We start from the raw sequence: 21,747 nt of genomic DNA, 5'->3' as shown, positions 1-21,747 counted from the left end.
AACTAATACTGCAGGGTACTGGCCTGAAGACAGAGGGCTTTATTTCAACAATTACCCTTCATAATAACAGTAAAACCAGGATCCTGGTTCATGGAGCTGCCAATTACTCCCCCTGTGTTGCTGTCAGCCCGTCTTTTTTTTTTTTTTTTTTTTAAGATTTTATTTTTTTCCTTTTTCTCCCCAAAGCCCCCCAGTACATAGTTGTGTAGTCTTCGTTGTGGGTCCTTCTAGTTGTGGCATGTGGGACGCTGCCTCAGCGTGGTTTGATGAGCAGTGCCATGTCCGCGCCCAGGATTCGAACCAACGAAACACTGGGCCGCCTGCAGCGGAGCGCGCGAACTTAACCACTCAGCCACAGGGCCAGCCCCAGCTGTCAGCCCGTCTTTGGTGTCAAAAAACCTTCTGGGGTCCAGGACCTCAAGCATGGATTCTATACCAGAAGTCACGTAGCACCCCGGCCCAGTGGTGGTTGAAGTCCTGGCAGAGTTCTTTGTGGGGACATCATCCCAAATGGCTCTGTGACATCTCCCCTCCTACCTCACCGTTACTTTGCAGACAGTGACAAATTTGGTCCTGTCTGGACAGACTCGAAGTCTATGCTTCTGTAAGTGGCCTAAACAAATAAGCGGAAGAGTCAGTTCTGCTGTGTCCGGAAATAGCGTGGGAGGTGGGTGGGTGACATTTCCATTGCCCTTTAGAGTCACGATTTAGCCTGGATGTCACCCACCAGGACCACTCAAAGTGGTGGGTGAAGAGGCTGTGATCTCTTTTGAGGGCAGGATGCCATCTCCACGGTCAGAGATGGCAAATATCAATGGGTTTAAGAAACGTTGAAATGACTTCTTAGATCATCAAGTCGTCAGAGGCTGTTAAGAGAGCTGTTTGGGAAACATCCTTCCTTTACAGAGCTGACACATGGAGAGCAGCAGCTGCTCCTTCTCAGCCCTTGTTTCTTGACGACAGGCCTCCTGCTGCTGCAGGCAAATGGTGGGCTCTGGAGTCGGGACCCAGCCTGCCACTTAGGAGTCAGAGTTGCCATTTGCTGAGCACCATTGCAGGCACTGTGCCAAGCAATCTGTATGTATGTGATTGGCTCAATAATGGTCTCCCAAAGATGTCAACATCTCAGTCCCCAGAACCCGTGAACATGTTAAGCTGTATGGCAAAGGTTAACAGGTTTGCAGATGGAACTAAGGTTGCTATTTGGACGGCCCTGAGATGGGGAGATGAACCTAGATTATTCAGTTGGGCCCAATGTAACCACATTGGTCCTTAAATGGGGAAGAGGGAGGCAGAAGAGTCAAAACCAGAGAGAAATCTGAAGACGCTGTGCTACTGGCTTGAAGATGGAGCAAGGCGTCACAAGTCAGGGAATGGGATGGCTTCTAGAAGCTGGAAAAGGCAAGGAAACGATTCTCCATGGAGCCTCCAAAAGGAACGCAGCCCTCTCCACACCTTCCTTGATCTTATCCCAGTGAGATCCATCTTGTTCCTCTGACCTCCAGAACTATAATTTAATAAGTTTGTGTTGTTTAAAGCTGCTCGGTTAATGAGAATGTGTTACAGCAGCGATGGGAACGCCTACCACGTGTCACCTCCTGTAGCCTTCACCAGTGTCCTCGGAACAGCGACAATCATCACTGTTCTAGAGATAAGGGAGATGTGGCTGCAGGCGGCTAAGCATCCCGCCAGAGGTCCCACAGCCAGTGTGGGCAGCACTAAGATTCTAAACCAGCCCATGCCCAGGTCTTCCCCTAGAATTGTGTGACCCTGGATAAGTTATTCATGTTTCAGCCCTTGATCAGGGCTGGGACTAGAATATGATGAGTGAGGCACTCTGCTCGGGTGCAAAATTTAAGGGGGCACCATAAAAGCTCGGTTATCGAGATAAAGTGTATTTTAGTGCAATATTTTAAAATCAAAATGAATGTGAAAAGCCATGATGAACAAAATATTAAAATTTTAAATCAACATAGGGTCAGTCTCAATTTCTACATCTGTGAAAATAAGGACTATAGCCCAGCTTTGCAGGATTGTTGTGTGGAATTAAATGAAAGAATGTGTGAAAGCATCTTGAGAACACCTGTCTGGAGGAAGTGCTCATGAGACGACAGCCATTGCTCGGGGCAGCACAGCGGGTGGTGAAAGCGAGGGCTCCAGCGTGAGGCTGCTGCCGTTCAGATCCCAGCTCTGCCATTAACCAGCCGAACGACCTTGGCCAGGTCATTTAATGTCTTTGTCTCGGGCCACCTACAGACTCAGGAGAGGTGTTGCCTCCTTCCCAAACCCATTTTTAACTTTTCGTTTTCTGCAAACACTGTGGTTTTTTGCTCTTCCTAAAATTTCTTCTCAATCTTTTATTTTGGCCAGGTTGTTTACTTTTAGTGAGTTTCATCTTCTGAAAATACTACTTTTGTGGGTCTACTTGCAACTAAACCACAAAATTCAGACAATTCCAACGTATGAAACGGTGCTGGCATTTTTTATCAGGTAAACATAACTTAGTGTTGATTGATGAAATGTACATACATTGGTTTTTTGCTCTTAATATCATGGGGGAAAAGCATTAGTGATATAATTTTTCATAACCTCAGAGTGCATAGAATGCAGTTTCCTTTATGGGGCCTAAGATTATGGGATATTTTCGAACCACTAGATTACTTGAAAAAGTGAATAATATGTAGGTGTTATAATATGAGATAATTATGTGTTTCTGGGAATTTTTTTGTGTCCAGTAAAATACATGATGCAAAAGGTACTCCTTTTATTCAAGAAAATTACCATACTACACTGACCTTAAAAATTTCATATTTAAACCATATCTAAATGAGACCAGGTCAATCTCATTTATATTTCACTAGATAGCATATAAAATTCTGGATTTTCTGGACAAATGAAGAAGCATTTGAATGTACAGAGGTTTCATAGAATTAATCCAGTGGGGTTTTTTTTTTGAGGAAGATTAGCCGTGAGCTAACATCTGCCGCCAATCCTCCTCTTTTTGCTGAGGAAGACTGGCCCTGAGCTAACATCCATGCCCATCTTCCTCTACTTTATATGTGGGACGCCTGCCACAGCATGGCTTACCGAGCGGTGCCATGTCCACACCCGGGATCCGAACCAGAGAAGCCCGGGCCGCTGAAGCAGAACGTGCACACTTAACTGCTGCACCACCGGCCAGTCCCTAATCCAGTGTTTTATACTCTCTAAACTTACAAATTCTAAAAGTTATATGTATCAACATTTACATGAAAAATGACAATTACAGTATACTAGTGGGCACCATTTAAATGTGCTTACTAAATGCAGTGACTCTGATAAGCACTTTCTACTTGTTATCTCATTAATCTGCGTAATACTCAGGGCCCGGTTTTATTATTCCCATTTTACAGATGAGGAAACTGAGGTAGAGGTGAAATACCTTGTCAGAGATCATACAATTGATAAGAGATGGAGCCAGACTTGAACCCAGACCTGCCAAATCCCAGGATGCTTTACTGCCCATTCCTGGAACGGCAGATAAAATCCTTATCTGGTGCTCGCTCCAGCTGGTTCAGTAGCAGCTTCCTGGGCATGGTGTTCAGAAAGATCCTGAGGCTGCCTCTAGGTTCGGGGTTGTTGTCGTTAGCCACGGACCTCTAATATTGCCCTGCAGGGCATTTCTTCCTCTCACTGTGTCCCCTCTGCCTGTGAGTGTTCTCTATCTGTTCAACTGAGAGTGCCCCATTAGTGGTGTGGCAGCACGGGGCCAGGGAAGCGGGGTGGGGGTGGGGGTGAAAGCAGTAGATTATGGGCTCCCTTTTGTGTCTCCGTAACCTTTATGAAAACTTTGTGAAATATGCTCACATCGTCCAAGCTGGCTGTGGAGGGTGGCGCCCTAGACAGCCCCAGGTGGCCCCCAGAGGCTCTGCCCTAGACAGGAAGTCGCTGGTGGCATTACCTTCACTGTCAGGTTTATGCTCCTGTTCCCATGTCAGCAGGAATGGGCGCTTCCGAGCACGGTAAGGTGTGTTCAAGGACGTCAATAAGCTCTATTTCTTTTGCACATGCGAGTTTAGCAGATAAACACATCTTCCACATATTCATCAGCAGATTGACCTGTGGAAGCCAAGTTTCGTTTGCATTGTTCTGAAGCATTTAATCCTTCTGGAACATCTGTGCACCACATTAACTAAAGAGCCCATTTTTTTCTCTCTTAGTATTTGGGGAAAGGAGTATTCAGTGCCAGAATTACATGTTCTCTGCTTAGTTTCTATGTAATTTGCTTTGAACCTAAATGTTTTAAACCCTCCTCCCCCTACTATTTTAATAGCCCAAGAGACACTTTTTCCTATGACTCATGCACACCAGGAAAACTTGCTATTTGGCTCTGGGTTAGCTCTCATACTGGAAACGTCTTAGCACAGGGAGATAGGAAATGAGCTAGAACGCGGCTGATTCACTGGAATGGCGTTTTGAATGCGAGAGAAACAAGTGAGAATGAGAAAGCTAAGATGTGTAGCCCCCTCCATTGGAAGTGGGGTTTCCTGGGCCCTCCCGAGCTGGGGTCTCAAAGGCTCCTCCCACACATGGATATTTCTCACCATCACAGCTTCTCCATTCCTCTTGAGTCTACATTGATTCCATTTTGACCCCAAACCTCACCCTCCACATGGCATTTCCTCGAGTCCTCTGATCCTGCACGGTTTTCCTTGTTGGAATTCATTTCCATGTTTCCAAGTGGTCTCAGTGTCCAGCCTAAGCAGTTCTGACAGTATGTTCTAACAGGGCCCCACGTCCAAGTGCCGCAGTGCAGGAGTGACTCCTGCCGGCCTTCGAGCCTGCCCTGGGTCCCTCCCTCCCTCGCTCCTCTTCCCTCCCTCCAGCCAGCTTTGTGTCCACTGGGAGAAAAGACAGGACAGTCTGGACCTTGGATGATCTTAACCCTACTGTTGCCCAGACCCACTCCCAACTTTGAGGACCATGTGGCCCTTTTTAGGATCGTGGGTGGTTCTCCTCCCATCCCAGCTCACTCATCTGCCCCAGAACAGTGGCACCTGTGGGGTGCACCGCAGTCGATGGCCTCCACCTCCCACATGCAAGTCCCTGAGCCCCCAGGCTCCTCAGGTTGAGGATTAGCTTTGCTGCTCCTGCTTACCCCACCCCCACCCTGGCTGCACTGCCTCCTCTTCTCCATCTGTCCACGGCAGGGGCCTCCCCTAATGACCTCTCTGACCAGTCCCTTGTGATGCATGTGTAAGTCCTGCCTCGCCGCATACCTCATAAGCAGCTTAAAGGAAGGGTTTGTTATCCTTTCTCTCACCCCCAGCTTGCCTGGCACTGTGCTGGGCATATAATAGCTTATCGAATGATGAGATTCCATCAGACATTTCTATGTAGCTCCATTCCCATCAGGGAAACGCGTCTTAATATGCTGATGCAAAATTCAGAGAGCACCACGTCTGCAGCAGCTTGAAGTAAAAGGGGTCACAGACAAGTTTCCGTTTTTATCGATGGGTAGTGCCTGCTGGTGTGCTTGCCTAGGAAGGATTCCAAGGCTTTCTCTAGGCTCAGGGAGAAAGAACGTCTCGGCAGGTTAGTGACATCTACCCCTGATGTGGGAGCAGGCAGCAGAGGTGTCCGTGCGCCGTGTTCGCCACCCTTCCTGAGGATCCCAGGGCTGACCAGTAGCAGTGCAGGGCCTCGGAGCTGCTGGCCCAGCGGGCCTGGTGGTCCCGAGGCTCAGGCTGCGAGAAGGCACCTGTGCTCCCAGTGGTGGAGGAGGGCGGCCGTGGGAAGTCACAGTCAGCCTGGGCCAGAATTGATCTACACGGTTCCATGAAGCCAAAGGAATGGCTGGTCCATGGCCACGGACAGGGATATGCCAGGAGTATTTAAAGGTGGGGCAGAACGGACCCCTGGGAGACAGTAAATAGGTTTGGGAATGAGAATGGAGGAAGTTGACTATTTGGTCCAATTTGTAAAGTTGCATCTATTGATGAGATAGTGTAAATGACAGAGTGATCTATAAGCTATCTTCAGGGTAGTGGAGCAGTGGTCAGAGTGGACATTCTGAGGCCATAACAGTATGGGAACTCCCAAAATGAGACTGTATTTTCATAACGTGGTGGCAGTGGGACAAGCTGCACGAATATTAGATAACCAGGCCCTCTGACGAACTAGGGACGAGGCTGAGCTGCAGCTGTGGGTGTGGCCTTGGCTAGCCCAGCATCCGAAAAGGAGAGGTTAGAGCGGTAATTGAATAAAATGAATCAGATGCCCCTTTCTTGTCTGTCTTAGCAATGTCCAGAAGACAGGCGAGGAGTGAACATATTTGCATAGTTGACTCTTCCAACTGTACCTGCAAATAAAGACATATGTCCCAGGCATATTTTCTACTCTCCCAATTTCTTTCATTCATTGATTTTTTCAATCATTTATTCATTCAACAAATATTTATTGGACACGTATATGTGCCAGGGACACTGATGGAAAGTTGAATGGGCAGTTTCTCTACTTAGCCAGATGTTTAGGAACAGCTTCGAGCTTATTTTCATTGCTGTCTAAGTACGTCAATATAGGAAGAGAACACACATGCACGCTTGCATGCGAACACACACACACACACACACACACACATACACCCCCCTCGGCACCCCACAGCCTGTTTTCCTGGCAGTGGTTACTTTAGAAAAACAAATAGGCTGTCCAGAATTAAATTTAACGTTTCCTTGTAGGAAAAACAAAAAATGTAAGCAAAGCTCTTGCCTTCGTCCGTGGAGGACAAGTCATCACTTCATTCCACTTAGCAGTCTGAGAAGTCCAGGAAAGCTGTAAAAACTCATCAATTGGAGCAGAGCCAGAGGCAGGCAATGTTTTCACTTTTTTACAGTACATTTTTAATCGAAGTATAAAATACGTACAGAAAAGTACCCAAACCTTGAGTGAACAGCTCAATGAATTTCCACAAAGCACACACATCTGTGTAACCAGCACCCAGACCAAGAAACAGAACTTGACTAGCCCCGTAATGTGTCTTATCTCGGAATTCCCCCTCCCAGGCAAAGGGAAACAGTATCCCGGCTTATTTACTATGGAGATGTCTTGGCTGCTTTGGAAATTTATGTAAATAGAATCCTATCGTATACACGTTTTAATGTCAGGCTTCTTTCATTCAACGGTGTGGCTATAAAACCCATCCAGGTAAGGGCCTTACTCAGGCTCCTTTTGCAAATTGATGGTGGAGCTGGGTTGACCTGGGTCTCCTAGGTCTTCTTCCACTTTGAGATCTCAAGGTTGAGGGCGAGTCATCAACAGACCTGTAATTCTGGTCCTTGACTGCTTTACTTATCACTGAATTATCAACCTCTGAAGCAGATACTCCAGAGGCGGATTCCAGCAACCTCACCGGAAGGCGGTCATGGAAAGCAGCCGGGGAAGCCACCTTCCAACTGCTAGATTTCCCTGCCCTCTGCAGCTGAGTCTCCTCTTTCCTGTGCCCTGTCCCAGTCTGACCCAGCCTGACGGAGCTGGCCAAGGACTCCTCCAGGAAGCCTTCCTGGATCTTACCTGCACACTGGGTGGATTCCTCCTCTGAACTTCTCTTTGCAGAGAGAGCAAGAGCATGTGCTGGGTGTGTGGGTGTGCATGAGCCCAACAAACCCAACACCACCTTCCCCCATATATCATGTGGGGGGAGTCTCAGAGGAGAACCGCCCAGCCACGGCCTTCACACCTCTGACACCCAAGCCCGCTGATGGCTGGCGGGAAACGCCCTGTGATGCTGTGTGCCAGGGCGGGCAGAGGCCATGTGTCTCTTGTGATTAATGAGTGGCATTTGCAGATTGGCCACAGAGTCATCATGAAACTGGGCACCTTGGCGTGACAACTCTGATCTCTTTACCAGAACATTCGTTTTGAAATATCCCATGAGTCATGGACATGAGTGCCATTAAATTGTTCTCTCTCAGAATCGCTCCGCCAAGTCGTGTGCAGAAAGGTTGATGTATTTGGGGACAACAGGGTTTCTCGTCACCTGACTCTTGTGCTTCTGGCCTTTTTCGTTTCTTCTCTTGCTCTGGCTGGTTGCCCCCGTTCCCCTTTAGCTTGGCTCTCTGGAAGCTGAATCTCCCTTCTCTCCAAGGTCACTAAATGTTGGTGATTCCTATTCCTCAGTAAGTTTTCACTTCCCTCATGTGGCGCCTTGGCTTTCCACCCAAACTGGGTAACCCCCAAACACATCTTCAACAATAAGAGTGGAGACATGGCAGGAGCACGAGGAGTGTAAAGCGTCTGGATGCAGGAGGCCCTTACCAAGAGCAGATAAGGTTATCTTTAGACAGGATTTCCAGATCCAGTTCTGCCTTTGGGCAAAGCTCAGACCATCTTCAGAGTCAAGATGACATGGAACTGGGTCTCAATAAATGTCTGGTAGGACTTGGCCTGACAAATAAGCATGGCAACAGCAGGCAGGACCCCCTGAGCATAGGAAAATCAGCGTGGAATAGCCTTGTCTGTGCATGCACATGGGTGTGTGCATGCGCGCACATGTGCACTGGGGCTGGAACCGCTGGCATCCCTGGAAGATAAATTGTGGACGAGTGGAGGGGCAGGACAGTAGGTTTGACGCTGGAGAGTTGGCAGGGAGCGGGTCATTCATTCAACGAATTCACCCAACATGTGGCAGGCTGACTGAGCGCCCGGCACTGTAAGAGGCACTGAGAATACAAGAGGAATTAGAAAAGACCCGAATCTCCATCTTCTCGGAGTTTACAATCTAGGAAGCAGAGACAAGCAATACATTTGATAAATAAGCTGTCTGTTAGAAGACGGATGGCAGCCCTGAGTCTGAGTCCACTTCTGCCATTTATTAGCTGGAAGACTTTGGGTGAGAACGCAACCTCTGATGGAGGTTAGCAATCCCGCTTATCCCCCTCTATGCCTTCACTCTGACTCCAAGCAGAGGCCCAGAGCAGCACTTGGCAGGATGTACTGAATGGTGGCGACGTTTGGTAGGTGATGACGGTGGCGTTGGCATTTACCTCACTTTGGTGTTGGGAGCCAAGAGGACCATTTTCTGGTTGTTGGGTTTCAGAAGGTGCCCTGGTCTTCTACACGGAGTTACGTTTTGAAAAAGCCTTGTTCCCTTCTCATCATAAGTTATTGCCCCACAGTGTGTTTTTTCTTTCAAACTTTACCTTAAAACTTAGTATATTATTGCAAATATTTTTCATATAAGCTAAGTAATTTTTAACCCCCAATCAGTTTTTATTATGATAAAATATGTGTAACATAAAATTTACCATTTTAACCATTTTTATGTGCACAGTTCAGTGGCATTCAGTACATTCACATTGTGGTACAACCATCGCCCCCATCCATCTCTAGAACTTTTTCATCATCCCCTCTCTGAAACTCTACCCCTTCAACAGTGACTCCCCACCCCTGGAAACCACCATTCTCCTTTCTGTCTCTATGATTTTGGCTACTCTAGGAGCCTCAGATAAAGGGAATTATCCAGTATTTGTCCTTTGGGGTCTGGCTTATTTCGCTTGGCATAGTGTCTTCAGTGTTCATCCACGTAGCAGGTGTCAGAGTTCCAAAGAGTGTATTTTAAGGCTAAAATCTGAAGTGCTGATGCTAACGGGGCTCTGAGTCTGACACTCGGCCGAAAGAGTAAATGACTCCAACAGACGGCAGGATGGAGGAAGTGAGAAGGTTGTGGCTAAGAGCAGCTCTAAAATTACAGTCTGTGCCAGTCACAGGGACACTTGTCCCCAGGCCCCGCCTTTCAGGAGGTCTGTGGGAGATTTGTCTCCAGGTCCTTGAGACAGGACCCAGAGCCAACGTGGGTGTGTCTTTCAGTATCAAGGGCCTGTGAACTGTCCTCCCTAAAGGGGTCACCCCCAAAGTGTTTCTTGATGAACTTTAGGAGGCAAAGACTACGACCTGAAGTTTGTCCCAGAAAAGTCGGTGCTAAACCCAAAGAGGTCTTTGCACAGACCGAGCTCAGCTCCAGGGGAAGCTATGCCAGCCTTTGATTCCGCCAACATAGCCCTGCAAAGAGGACCCCAGACTTTGCAGCCAGCCTCCCCCCACTTTATATGACGTCACATAAGTGCACTCATCATTGAGCCAGAGAGTAGCACATGGCTTCACGTGCAGACAGTTGAGAGGCACCGGGTGAGATGCAATACATGCCGGGCTGGACGCCGGAGGCCTGGGTAGATTCCCGGCTCTGCACTCATGGACCTCGCTGGGCTCAAGGGCAGGGTTAGACTGATTGGTCCAAAGAGTTGAACCACACCCCTCAGATCCTTTGAGATTTTAGAAAATCAGTGGCTCAGGACACCGTTTTCTTCCTTTGAGGTGGTCCATGGCTTGGGCAATGTAGAGCATGGCAGTGGTGATGAATGCCACCAAGAACAATTCCACACCCTTGACCAGCTTGAGTCCAGGTCACATTCTGTGGGATGAAGGGACAATGGTGGTAATCATGAGGTCCTGAGGACTCACTGGGAACCAACAGCTGTGCCAAGCACCTCACAAACACCAACTACCCAGGGAGGCACGTGTGGCTGTTGTCCCCACTTGACAGAGAAGGAGATTGAAGTTCAGGGAGGCTTGGTCTCATGACTGATGACCGGCTGGCCCAGGACTGGCACCTGGTCTGTCTGACTCCAGGACCCAAGCTCAGGGAACTGAAGCATGATTGGGCAATAAATCAGCTGACCCATGACCTCCCCAAGTCAGCCGCCATGGTAAGCATCAATGCCACTTCCCTGTGGCCCAAGGGGGTCTTAAGGTCCCATCACCAATCTCAACAAAGCTCTTCCTCTGTGAGAGGAGATCTGTCTGGAGAGGTTCTGGCTGATGGTGCATGAGGTCCGAGTGTCTGTCACCCGGAGAATCAGGGACCTTGGTTCCCTCCTACTCTCCCAGCAGCCTTCCCACAAAGCTGCAGAGTTGCTGCCTGGGGGCTTCTGAGTTGGAGGGGCAATGCTGACCTCTAGACTCTCCTTTCCCTTCTGGACTGAATCTGTGTTTAACCTCAGCTCTAGCAAGCGCTCACTTCTCAGGGGCATCCCCAGGCTGTGGGAGCCCTTGCCGTGGACACAGGCTTACTCCCCAAGCACTCAGCTAGGCTCGGGAGACTGCACCAGCTGGGCCCCTTCTTCCCTCCTTGGACCTGGCCATGATGCCACCAGCTTGTTCCTCTGTTAAATGGTGACAGAGAGGCAGGGAAGGAGGCAAAGGAGTGTTATTCATCCAGCTAAGATACCCATGGTCTCAGGACATTGGCACGGCCCATACCAGCCCAGCTCCACCCGCCCTGGGTTATAGAGGGCTGGTTCTAGGATCAATAGCCCTGCACTCCTGAAAGTGCCAGGCCTCCTTTATTTATACCTGAGCTGTCCACCCCAGAGACAGGCACCCAGTGGATTCTAATCATCATTCAATTGAATCAACTCATTCATCTTTGTGTCCCTCTTCCCTCCGCCAACGCCTTGGTGCCCCTAAACCTAACCTGACATGGACAGGAGTTGCAGAGTCCCAGGAATTCCCAGATCTTATAAAAACGAATGGTCCCCAGGCAGGTTGGCGGGCACCTCCAGCAGAGGCAGGACACGGGGCCAACGGTGCGTTCATTCGGGCTGGGACGGGCTGTGATTTGGACATCACTCTTGATTCATGGAAAAATCATCTAAAAGTGCCCTTGGCTGCTCTCATACGGGATCTGCCTTGAGGGAATGACTTTGTCTTTCCAAAGGGACTTGGAAAAATTATCCCCCGTTGTGAAAAGTGGCCATTTTATGAAGCAAGTTGTTTCAAAACAAGAGTGGTGGGTGTGTGTCTGCGTGTACGTGTCTTCTGGAGGGGAATTGATCTTCTTAACCCAGCCCTGACCTTCAGCCGCATGTGGAAATTAACTGGAGTTTAGTATTGACACTGACGGTCGCGCAACTGAGTGTGAAACCAGCTGCTAAAACTAGTTACCTGCTCATCTGACATTTTTTTCTTTTTAATTCTACCAGAAAGTGCTTTTGAAGTGCCTAAATTGGCCACTTATGCACAGGGCAGCATGTGTCGAGGAAGAATCAAAAGTCTCGGGTTCAAGTCCTGGCTGAGCCATTGTTTTTCCATCTGTAAAATGGAGCCAATGATACTTTCCCTCCCTGTCTGTCCCACAGGGAGTTTGTGAGCCTCAAGGGAGAAAATTTCCCCTGAAATCCCCTGTAAAAAACATGGATTCCTATCAGTCATTTAATAAGTATTTTGGGGGCACCTATTATGTGCACGGCTCAGCGGTAGATGGCAAGGGGCTATAACCATTTGTCTCGTCGTAATCTCCGGGTCAGCCTTCACAAAGGTTATCTCAGCTGCCCTCTGCTTCCGCACCCCTCACCCATCCAGAGAGAACCACGCACAGTCTACCCCTGGCTAGTGAAACCGCTAGTCTCTTTGACGCGGCTTTCACTAGCCCCAGCTCATTCCAGAAAGGAGTTTTCTGAAGCCTTTTATTCCTCTTTTTGCCTCTGCTAAGCTGCCCCAGGAAGTCTTCCTTTCTGGATCGGGATACAGGACAGAGCCTGATACCCCTCTTCCTTTGCCTGCGTCTGCACGGCATCACCAAAGGTAAGCCCAGCCCGTGTGAGTGCATCCATGGGAAGGCTGGTGGGGCTCTACCCCACGCCTCAGTCCCCGCTACCCCCCAGGGAAGTTCCACCAGATGCTTCCAAAGGAATCAGCTGAGATCTGGTATTGTGACTTCCAAGCTGTGTGGGTTTGGGAATGTCATGTAACTGCCTGGTCTCAGTTTCCTTCTCTGTAAAATGGGGATAACCAGAGCTTCCGTAAAGTATGATGATGGATGGAAGGGACTTACTGAATGTGAAAGAGTACACAGCTGCCAAGCACTGCATTATTGCCGTCTAACCACGTGCCCTGCCTCTTAGAGTGGCATTCATTCCTCTAGGTCCCCTCTTCAGCAGTTTGGGAGAAAACTCTGGATGTGTGCTCTGGGCTTGAGCTCCCTCAGCCTGATGTCCTGGGCCGGGGGAAGGCAGCTGTGACTTGGAAAGAGGAGGGAACTATTGAGGAGTGTGTTTTGGGCAGCCCAGGAGGCTGCCCAGGGAGATCTTGCCTCTGAAAGAACATTTTTCAAAGCCATTTCCAGTTATCCAGATAGAATGAACAGCTCTAAAATCCAGGATGGTTGATCGGGCCCTGGTAGTTTTGTACAAGTTGCTTCTAGACACTCCGTAGACACTGATTATCGGACCTCAAGCCTCCCTTCTCGAGCAGGATTGCGGCCAGGGGCCTGTGAACGCCTTGGGGGGAAGTGCTCTGTAATGTCCCATTTGGGTTCCACACACCTAGTGACTCCCGGGCCCCTGGGAAGGCCCTCCAATTCTCAGCTCCTGACTTTCTCCTTTTTCTCTCGGTAAATGAAACTTTTGTGAATAAAACTGTGAAACGTTCCCTTTGTATTTCTCCCAAGGCAAAGATCTGGAGGAGTTAAGGCACATGAACTTCTTTCCCGAGTCCTGGCTGGTCCGGGTTATAGCCAACCATTACCACGCGGTGAGTCGCCGGCCCAGCAAGAAAAAAATTCTCAAAATTTATTGCCTGTCTGACTTCGCTTTTTCTGGAGACATGTTTTGCATTTGAAACCTCTGGGCCTTTGAGGTTGAGATGCATCTGGATCTTCCGCCAGGGGAAGGGGGCGGAAAGCCAAGCCTGGAGCGGGGAGGGAAGAGGCCCAGCCTTAGAACTGAGGAGCTTAGAGCATCGCACTGGTGACCCGGGGAGTTAGACGGGGTCAAGGAGCCCTGCCACACCGCCCTCCAAACCGAGTCCCCTGACAGACACAAATGTAACCTGTGCCTATTATTGAACATTTCCAAAATGCAGAGAAATTGAAAGAAAGAAAAGACGTACCCTCAGACCCATCACCAAAGACAACCACTGCCGACATCTCACTGCATTTTATTACCTTTCGGTCTGGTTTCAAAATACACTTAATTAAATGTGCTTCCTATCACCATTTTTAATGGCTGCAAACTCTTCCACCAAAAGAATATTTTGCAAACAATGCTGCTTTACCATTCCTCTGTTGTACACAGTTGACGGTGTTTCTAATTAACTACTGCAAAGGACCGTATGCTGAACATATTTGCACATAATGGTTTATTCTACTATATTTAGAATTATTATAGGAGATTCTCAAGAGTGGAAAATATTGGCCCAAAAAGGGATGTGCCTTTTTGTTCTTGATACATATTAACAAATTGAGGACCAAACTACTCCTCCGCCAGTAATAAACGAGCGTGCCTCGCTTTGCACGTGCTCAGCAGCGTAGGGCATTTCATTTCAGATCACTTTAGTTAATTGAGAAGTGAACAATGGCATCCCACTTTTAAATATGCATTTCCTTTATTACTAGTAAATATGAGTATTGTTCCATGTGGCGTTTCCCCCTTTGTGAATCGTCTGTGCAAACTGCTGTACTTCTTATGTGTTTCCAATCTTGCATTTTCAGAGATGAAATAGGGCAGTGTTTGAGTTCTGAAGATTTATGAGTCACTAGTTAAAATTCAATTCAGCTCAACAAATCCCTATTGTAATGTGCAAGCCACAGTGCTCAGCGCCCACTGCACGGTAGTGACGACTCCGTGGAACCACGCTTCTCTGGGACGTAACTCAGAACTGTGCCCTAACAGAGCAGAGCTGGGGAGGGGTGACAGAGGGAGAGGACAATCTCTGGGGCTGGACACCTCAGGAAGTCCCCCACTGCCCTCTTCATGGCTTTCTGAGCCTGCCCACCTCCTTCCTTCACCCCCCTGCTGCCAGTATCGTGGAGTCTGCCACGCAGGACCATCCTTGCTCTTGACTTTACAGCCACAATGGTTCACAGCCTCGTGATTGGGCTACTTAAGTACACATTTTATTTCCCCAGAAAGACCACTCGGGCATTTTTCTTTGTCTTCACCTCTACATCTTCTGAAAGCATTGAGCATGGTACCCGGCACATAGTAGGTTTTCCATAAATACTGTCGACTGGATTAATGTGGGATCCAGAGACATGTGGGATCTCTTTTGAGCACGGCGTGGGTTGTGGGGGTCGATGAACGGACATGAAGATGACAAGAGGCGCTCCCCTTGAGGATCAGGCTGCCAGTGAGCTGTGTGTTTCCCTTTCAGCTGGAGAGTGGGGGCGACATGGCCCACGTGAAAGATCTGACCGCCCAGGCTGTGAGATTCGGGCTGTTCTTCAGCCAGGTACTGACCCCTGGGCCCGAGCAAGGGGAAGAACTGTGCCCCCCATGCTTGGTTAAGGACCTCGGTACCATCACTTCTTACCTCTGGTAGGAAGGCCAGGACAGAAGAGGAAATCGTAGTGTCTCTTCTGCATGCTCACCACCCCCTAGGAAATAAAATTCACGAGACAGGGGCCTGGGCCAGGCCATTCATTCACCTGATGTACATGTCCAAAATTTCCCCTCAGGGGATGACCAACTGTCTCTGTTTTCCAGGGATGGAGAAGTTTTTCTGAGATGGAGGACTTTCCACTCTAAAACCAGGAAAGGCCTGGCTAGCTGGGATGAGTTGGTCATCCTCTTCCCCGAAAACATTGACAGTTGCCAACTACTTGATGAGAGATTCCACTCCAAGCTCATGTTTAAGGTTACGAGGGTGAACCTATTCTGGGAGACTTTTTTTTTTTGGTGAGGAAGATTGGCCCTGAGCTAACATCTGTTGCCAATCTTCCTCTTTTCACTTGAGGAAGATTGTCACTGAGCTAACATCTGTTCCAATCTTCCCCTGTTTTATGTGGGCCACTGCCACAGCTGGCTTGATGAGTGGTGTTAGGTCTGTGCCTGGGATCCAAACCCATGAATCCCAGGCCACCGAAGCAGAGTGTGTGAACTTAACCACTATGCCACCAGGCCAGCCCTCTGAGAAACTATTTTGATGGATCCCGAAATTAAAGCAGCAGTGAGTCTGGGAGCTCAGCCACAAGGCATCTGGGTGCTGAGTCACTAGGGGAGCATCCAGGATTGGCGGCTGCGCTTTGTCTTGGGTTTCCTGTGATAGGCACAATTCTCCAAGAAATCACTGCTCTCCTTCGACTTCTTCAAAGCCACAGTAATGATCTCAAAGGAATTCATGTTCAGGGATTCAGGGCCCTGAATCTCTCATCAGAGACTCCCCTCTAGGTCAAACCTGGGGGGCTGGGTCTGCCCTCTTGCTTGCAGAGACCCACCTAAGTGGACAGACTACACCCCACAGAGGCCAGGACGCCTTGCAATATCATGAGGATGGAGTGTCTATTAGGTCCATTAAATTGGGGCAAAATGTTTTGTTTCAAAAGTCTGCAGACCACAGGTCATCCAACAACATGGTTAACTCATTCTTCTTCCCCCAAAAGGACACGCAGAGCAGATAATATCGTCACTGAGTGCTACCCATAGGATTGAGGTCACTGCGATTTGACTTTTCCTATGCTTACTAGACTAAAATCGCTGCTGTGTTTTAAATTTGTTGTCAAATTCATCACTTTTGTTGTTGTGGCTGGAATTTGTATTGCCTTTGAGTACCGAAGATTTTTTCCCTGTCACTGTGTTGTTTATCTTTCCCAATTTAGGAGTATACAACTTTTTCAAAAATGATTGCCATATACGGATTCTTCTTTGAGATAAAGGGAACCAAACATGACACTACCTCTTATAGCTTTTACATGCAGGTAAGAAGGACAGAGCACAGGAAAGATGTGTCTCTGACAGTCTTTTAGATTCAGCATCAGTTCATACTAAATTAAAAATAATTGATTCTTCATTAGTTAATAATTAATACGAAATGTGTTGGAAGCCTGGCGTGAATCCACCTCGTAGAGGTGATGTCATGTGATTTTTGCAACAACCTTGGGAGGGTGCTCTTGTTAGCCCACTTAGATGAGGATCTCGAAATTGAGTGTCTTCATGGTCATCTGGCCTCCACTGGCAAAGCTGGCGTCCAATTCTAGACTCTGACTCCACATCTGGGGCTCGATTCCTCCTCAGTTCCTACATGAATGGGTGATGCTTTACCCATGGCCATTCCTCTGTGGAGGTAACAGGTCGAGCCCGCAAGGGGAGAGGGATGGGCTTGTTTAGAGTGGCAAAGCAGGTGGCGGACAGACCGCAGAGAAGTCAGGAGGGTGGATGGCTTCGCCTCGATGCTCCTGCTGGACGTTTAGGAGAGGCAGGAGAGTGCTGTGTTTAAGAGCAGAAAGTCGAAGTCAAACTGCCTGCTGAGCACTATGACCTTGGCAAGCCTGCGAACGTCCCCATTTCCAGTTTCCTGACCTTTAAGATGGGGAAGGTAAGAGTACCTACCTCACTGGCTTGTTGGAAGTATTCATGTGTTAATTTGTACAAAGGGCTTGGAACAGGGCCTGACACATAGAGCACTGCATGATGATGATGATGATGATGATGACGGTGACAACTATGATGAGGGACCAGTACATTCCCCTTAGGATCCGCTTATAAGACTGTAAGACTTCAAGCGCCTTGGGAAACCATATGTGATTCATGTTTTTACTATCACTGCCAGTCACAGTACCTGGAACACAGGGAGGTATGTCTGTATCGTGAATGGATAAATGAATGAAGAAACCTGAGTTTTAGTCCCAGCTTTGCCGCTACCTCTTCATGCGCCCTTGAGCAAGTCACGTCTCTTCCTTGGCCAGTTCTTGGTCTTCAGGGACTCAGGCATTTCCCCACACAATGGATTCCACTGGATAGAAGAGATGAATTATGTAACAACAACAGTCGAAATGCTCATATGAATGCTATGTTGGTTTTTAAATTCTGGCAAAGTGATAGTGAAAACCTTCCAGTTCAATACAGCTTGTCTTAATGGCGTTTTCCTGGTTTGGCCAAACCCCAGTCTGTCAGCCAGTGGTTTGCTCATGGTGAAGTCTCAAATGCCAACTGACTCAGCAGCAGAGGCACTCAGGAAATGGGGCCACAGGGCAATGCTTCCCTTCTCTCTGCATACGTTATACAGGAGGGTTGATGTGCCAGAAACCAGGTTGCGCTAACTCTGGGTCACCCCAGTTTCAGTTCCAGCTAAGGTGGGTCACCCTCCTTGCAGAGAATGAGGCACACCGACGTGGAATTCTCCTCCTTGGTCAGCGAGCATGGCCCCGTTAGCCTGAGAGCAGAACGCTTGGTGAAGTACGAGATCAGAGCCCAGGCCCTGGTGGACGGCAAGTGGCAGGAGTTCAGGACAGGCCAGATCATGCAGAAGTTTGGGTTGATCAAGCCATCCTGCAAAAGCCACGTGAGTGTTTGTCTCTTCCATTTTCCTTTTTGCCCTTTCTCTCCCTCCACCCCTTTTTAAGGATCACTGGTTTTACATCTCCAGTGATCTACGAGGGAAACTTGCTCAGTTTCTTAAGGATTATCAGACCTCTAAATAATGCTAAAGAGAAACCTCCCAGAACGAAAAGCTGGGGATACTGAAAGCTGTGACCCAAATCTGCTGATTTGTCTGCAGATCAAATCTGCAAGACAGTGTGATTTGAGTCACACCAGACCATTTTATAAAGGTCAAAAGGGACTTTTTTTGGAGGAGGGGAGGTTTGGTGGCGTGTATTTGCCCACTCCACCTCCACTGTCGACTGGACATCACCTGTCACATCCACTGAAATCCACAGCCTGGCCCATCTGCCTCAGTGGGCTGCACCAGCATCCAGGTGGATTGGGTACCCAGCAAAATTTGCCAGAGAGCCTGTCTGTAGTCTTGGGAGGAACTCCGGGCTGTGAATTAAAGGACATTTGGGGGCCTCCCTTGCTGCCCTGCAAGAAATGGGACTTGGCCTTAAACCAGTGAGTAATTCTCAGTCCTGCCTGCACATCAGAATCACCTGGCTCTTTGCAAAGTCCCCAGGCCTGAGCGCCACCCAAACCACGAGAACTAGATATTCCATGGTGGGGCCCAGGTATCGGTATTTATTAAAGCTCCCCAAATTATTCTCTGTGATGTTAGAAATCAGAATAGCGATTTCCTTTGTGGAGGTGGGGGCAGGGGAGGCCAGGATATTGACTGGGAGGGAACATGAAGCGGATTTCTGAGGTGCCTGAAATGTTCTTTATTGTGATCGGCATGACGGTCACAGATGAGCGCTTACTTGTGAAAATTCATGAAGCTGTACCCTGAAGATTTGTGCTCTTATTGTATTTAAGTTATACTTAAATTTTTTAAAGTTTGTTTTAAAGGCCTTCCCCGGGTGATTCTAACATGCAGCCAGGGTCGAGAACGTCTGCCTTCCACAGCTGTTAGCCCTTCCTTTTCCTCCTTCCAGAGGGCAAATGTATTTATCCTGAAAGTCCCACTTGCTTTCTTTTGTTCCATCTTTTAGGTCTTGAAAGTCCAAACTGTGGGCATCCCAATCTATGCAAGTTTTTCATTCATCTTCCCAATATCTTGACAGTTTCCAGAAGAATCTATGGGATTTTTTTTTCTTCCACCGATCTGCATAAAAGAAAATAAAATGACATTGAAGGGACTACTCAAGTATTCAGCTGACTTTCCTAATTAGCAATGGTCTCATTCGAACTTTTGCCCACTGGCTTAGTCTGTTCGGGCTGCTATGAAAAAACACCACAGATTGAGTGGCTTATAAACAACAGAAATTTATTACTTACAGTTCTGGAGGCTGGAAGTCCAAGATCAAGGTGGTGTCTGGTGAGGGCCTGCTTCCTGGTTTATAGACAGCTATCTTCTCCTGTGTCCTCATTTGGGAGAAGAGCAAAGGGAGCTGTCTGGGGCCGCTTTTATAAGGGCGCTAATCCCATTTGTGAAAGCTCCACCCTCATGACCTAATCACGTCCCAAAGGCCCCACCTCCTAATGCCATCACCTTTGGGAGTCAGGATTCAACATATGAATTCTGAGGGGACACAGTCAGACCATGGCACCCACATTTGTATCATTTGCGGTTGGAAAGTACCAGAACCTTGAGTCCATTTACCATCATTGACCCCAAAGTCCCCTGAGCCCAGCCCTAACTTTCCACACCCTTGGGAGCTCTCCTACGGGAGCACCAGCAGTAACAACATACTCCATCTCCATCTAGGAGCATCAAGTGCTCCCCTTTTCATGTTGCATCTCTGACTGCTGCACAGAACAACACACCTGGCCATTGTCCCTGGCACTTTTGGTTCAACCAGAACAAGAGGTAGGAAAGGAAGCAAGCAATTCTAAGGTATAGAGTAACTTATCTTATTTACCATCCCACCTTTTTAAATGGAACTCTATGGTTTGGAAAAAAGTAAGGTAAGAGAGTCTTTCTTCCCACTTTGCGGATTAGTTTTCTATTGCAGTGTAACAATGTACCACAAATTTAGTGGCTTAGGACAACGCATATTTATTATTTCCCAGTTGTGGTGAGTCAGGAATACAGGTAACTATGCTGGGTCCCCCTGCTCAGGGTCTCACAGGTCTATAATCCAGTGGCGGCTGGACTGTGTTCTCATCTGAAAACATGACTGAGGAGAACCCCTGTCCAAGCTCATGAGGTTGTTGGCAGGTTCATTTTCTTGCAGCTGTGTGACTGAGGGCCCTGGCTGCTTACTAGCTGTTGGGAGAAGGCTGTCCAGGTCCTAGAGGCCCCCTGCAGTTACTTCCTTGCCACATGGCTCCCTCTATAGAAAGTTCAAAACATGGCTGTCAGTCCTTAAGGCCAGCAGGAGAGTCTCTCTCACTCTAGTCGGCTAAGACAGAGTCTTTTATAAGGTAAGGTAACCATGGGAGTGACATCCCATCACCTAGGCCATATTCTCTGGGCTAGAAGTAAGTCGCACCTTCTGCCCCCACTCAAGGGGAGAGGATTATACAAGGGGTCACCTTAGGGTGTGTCCACCACAGCGTGTTATCCAGTGTGACTGGAAAAGTGGTGGAGCATCAATCTTCCCAGCAGAGGACTGATGCCCTGTGCAAAGTGACCTGGGAAGGAGAAAGCCTGGTGGGAACATGTGAGGGCGATACAGTGGAAGAACTGGAGCAAAGGAAGGGGCGTTGGGTCTGTTCTCAGGCGCCTCCCCACCCACCCATCTTCCACAGCAGATTCTGGCCAGGTCCAGCCACTGGGCAGCGGTGAACAAGACAGCGGGAGAAGCAGGGGCGTTCTCACCCTCTTAGCATGGAAGGCATTTTCCAGCAGCATCTGTGCTCCTTCATGGCTCCAGCTCACTCAGCCTCCTGCCAGCGCCCATCAAACGGGCCCGCTTCTGGTGCTGGTGACACTACCTCATGCCTGTGTCCCTCCAGCCCCGGGGTGGTGAGGGCTTCCTGTTGCCGCCAGTCTCTGGGTTGCCTCCTTCTCCCCTGTTCTTTCTTCTGTTCTCTGAGTAGAATCTTTAGAGTAGTTTAGGCTTTCCGGGCTGGTCCCTGGTATAAAGGGCTTTGATGAGTTGGCAGATGGGGTCCAGTGGGGTAGATTGTTGGCAAACGCGGCCTCAGTAATTCCTCCCATCCATGCAGGGCCGAGACTAGGGTTGGTCTTGGCACGTAAGGCACTCATTTTGGGTCAAAATACTCAGTAATCCAGATAAATAGAACTTTAACGCAATATTTTAAAAAAATCAAAATCAATGCAAAAAACCTACAGCGTAGCCCAGTGAGGTACTCTGGAGTGAACATACCCATGTAACTAACACCCAGATCAAAAACAGAAAAGGCACGGTCAGCACCCCAGACGCCCCACCTTGGACGCCGT

General features: G+C 48.5%; 1 protein-coding gene across 4 annotated transcripts in view; it reads left to right on the top strand.

Annotated features, from left to right (window-relative positions):
- The window catches only part of BTBD16 (BTB domain containing 16), a 45,657-nt gene extending 26,099 nt beyond the window's left edge, over nucleotides 1-19,558 (top strand). For all 4 annotated transcript variants that reach the window (XM_008537159.2, XM_008537161.2, XM_070580614.1 and 1 more), the window contains 7 exons: nucleotides 2,371-2,490; nucleotides 12,524-12,615; nucleotides 13,481-13,563; nucleotides 15,184-15,261; nucleotides 16,628-16,726; nucleotides 18,121-18,309; nucleotides 19,391-19,558. In XM_008537159.2, coding sequence (XP_008535381.1) covers nucleotides 2,371-2,490; nucleotides 12,524-12,615; nucleotides 13,481-13,563; nucleotides 15,184-15,261; nucleotides 16,628-16,726; nucleotides 18,121-18,309; nucleotides 19,391-19,459 — 730 coding nt within the window. In that variant the 3' untranslated portion in view covers nucleotides 19,460-19,558. The remainder of the gene's footprint in view (nucleotides 1-2,370; nucleotides 2,491-12,523; nucleotides 12,616-13,480; nucleotides 13,564-15,183; nucleotides 15,262-16,627; nucleotides 16,727-18,120; nucleotides 18,310-19,390) is intronic.
- Nucleotides 19,559-21,747: the final 2,189 nt, after the last annotated feature.

This window comes from Equus przewalskii, chromosome 1, assembly GCF_037783145.1.
Source record: "Equus przewalskii isolate Varuska chromosome 1, EquPr2, whole genome shotgun sequence".
NCBI lineage: Eukaryota > Metazoa > Chordata > Mammalia > Perissodactyla > Equidae > Equus > Equus przewalskii.
This window is presented reverse-complemented; position numbering and strand designations above follow the sequence as displayed.